Genomic DNA, 980 nt, shown 5'->3' on the forward strand with positions numbered 1-980 from the left:
AAAGAAAGAAAGAAAGAAAAAGAAAAGAAAGAAAGAGGATCACAAGTTTGGAGTCAGCCTGGACATCTTTATTTTATTTTTTTCATTTATGTATTTGGTACAGGGTCTCACTACACGGCTCAGACTCGTAGTGATCCTCCTGTTTTCAGCCTCCCCAGTGCTGGGATTACAGGGTGCACCACCACACCCAGACTCGGTCACCAGCTTAGAGAGCCCAGGGTCTCGGCTGGTGCAGCATGCAGGACCAAGAATTGAACCCTGGTTCCTGCCTTTGCCTAAGCAGGTGATTAGTCCACTGAGCTATCTCACTGACCCCAGGCAGACCATGTTTAACAAAAGTCTTTCTTTAAAAGCCAACCAGATGGAAAATAGATCAGTGATTTCCACATTTAGGGTGGGTTGAGAGATTGATTAGAAGTGTTAGAATTGTTCTCCATCTATTTGTGTTAGTGACTCTAAAAATATATGCATTATTAAAACTCATTGAACGTTAAACAAAATAAGTGATTTTTGCTACATGTACATTTTGGTGTATATAAATTCTAAGTTTATTAGAATGAGTCAGTGTGTAGTAATAAGCAGAATCTGTGTCTTTCAGATCTACTGTCACACAGAAAAGATGTCTTATACCTGAAGATACATGACTTCCTGAAAACGCTGGGAGGATTCGTGTGGATTTCTGTTAGACCCAGGTGCTCTGTAACCATCATATTGCGTAAAACATAGTCCGAATCCTTGAAAAGAGAAAGAGATTTCATTAAAGAGCGATAATTAGATCTCATATTCTTATAAAAAAAACTTTTGGGTACAGAAATGCAGAGAATTGGGAAAGTTTAGATGACTTCTAGCTTTAAGTGACATTTTACTTATTCAGTACCATGAGGGCAAAAAATGTTCCATAAGCTGGGGAGATAGTTCAGTGGCATAAGCACCTCTCTGGCCAGCGCCAGGTCCCAAGTTTGATCTCCAGTACCACCAAA

The 980-nt window shown here is 39.8% G+C and overlaps 1 protein-coding gene across 1 annotated transcript in view; it reads right to left on the reverse strand.

The window, feature by feature from the left end:
- The window catches only part of Efcab5 (EF-hand calcium binding domain 5), a 242,731-nt gene that overhangs the window by 36,550 nt on the left and 205,201 nt on the right, over positions 1–980 (reverse strand). Inside the window, exon 18 of the mRNA XM_023720027.1 lies at positions 631–734. Within this exon, the coding sequence (XP_023575795.1) occupies positions 631–734 (104 nt within the window). The remainder of the gene's footprint in view (positions 1–630; positions 735–980) is intronic.

This window comes from Octodon degus, unplaced genomic scaffold (assembly GCF_000260255.1).
Source record: "Octodon degus isolate 3935 unplaced genomic scaffold, OctDeg1.0 scaffold00072, whole genome shotgun sequence".
Taxonomy (NCBI): domain Eukaryota; kingdom Metazoa; phylum Chordata; class Mammalia; order Rodentia; family Octodontidae; genus Octodon; species Octodon degus.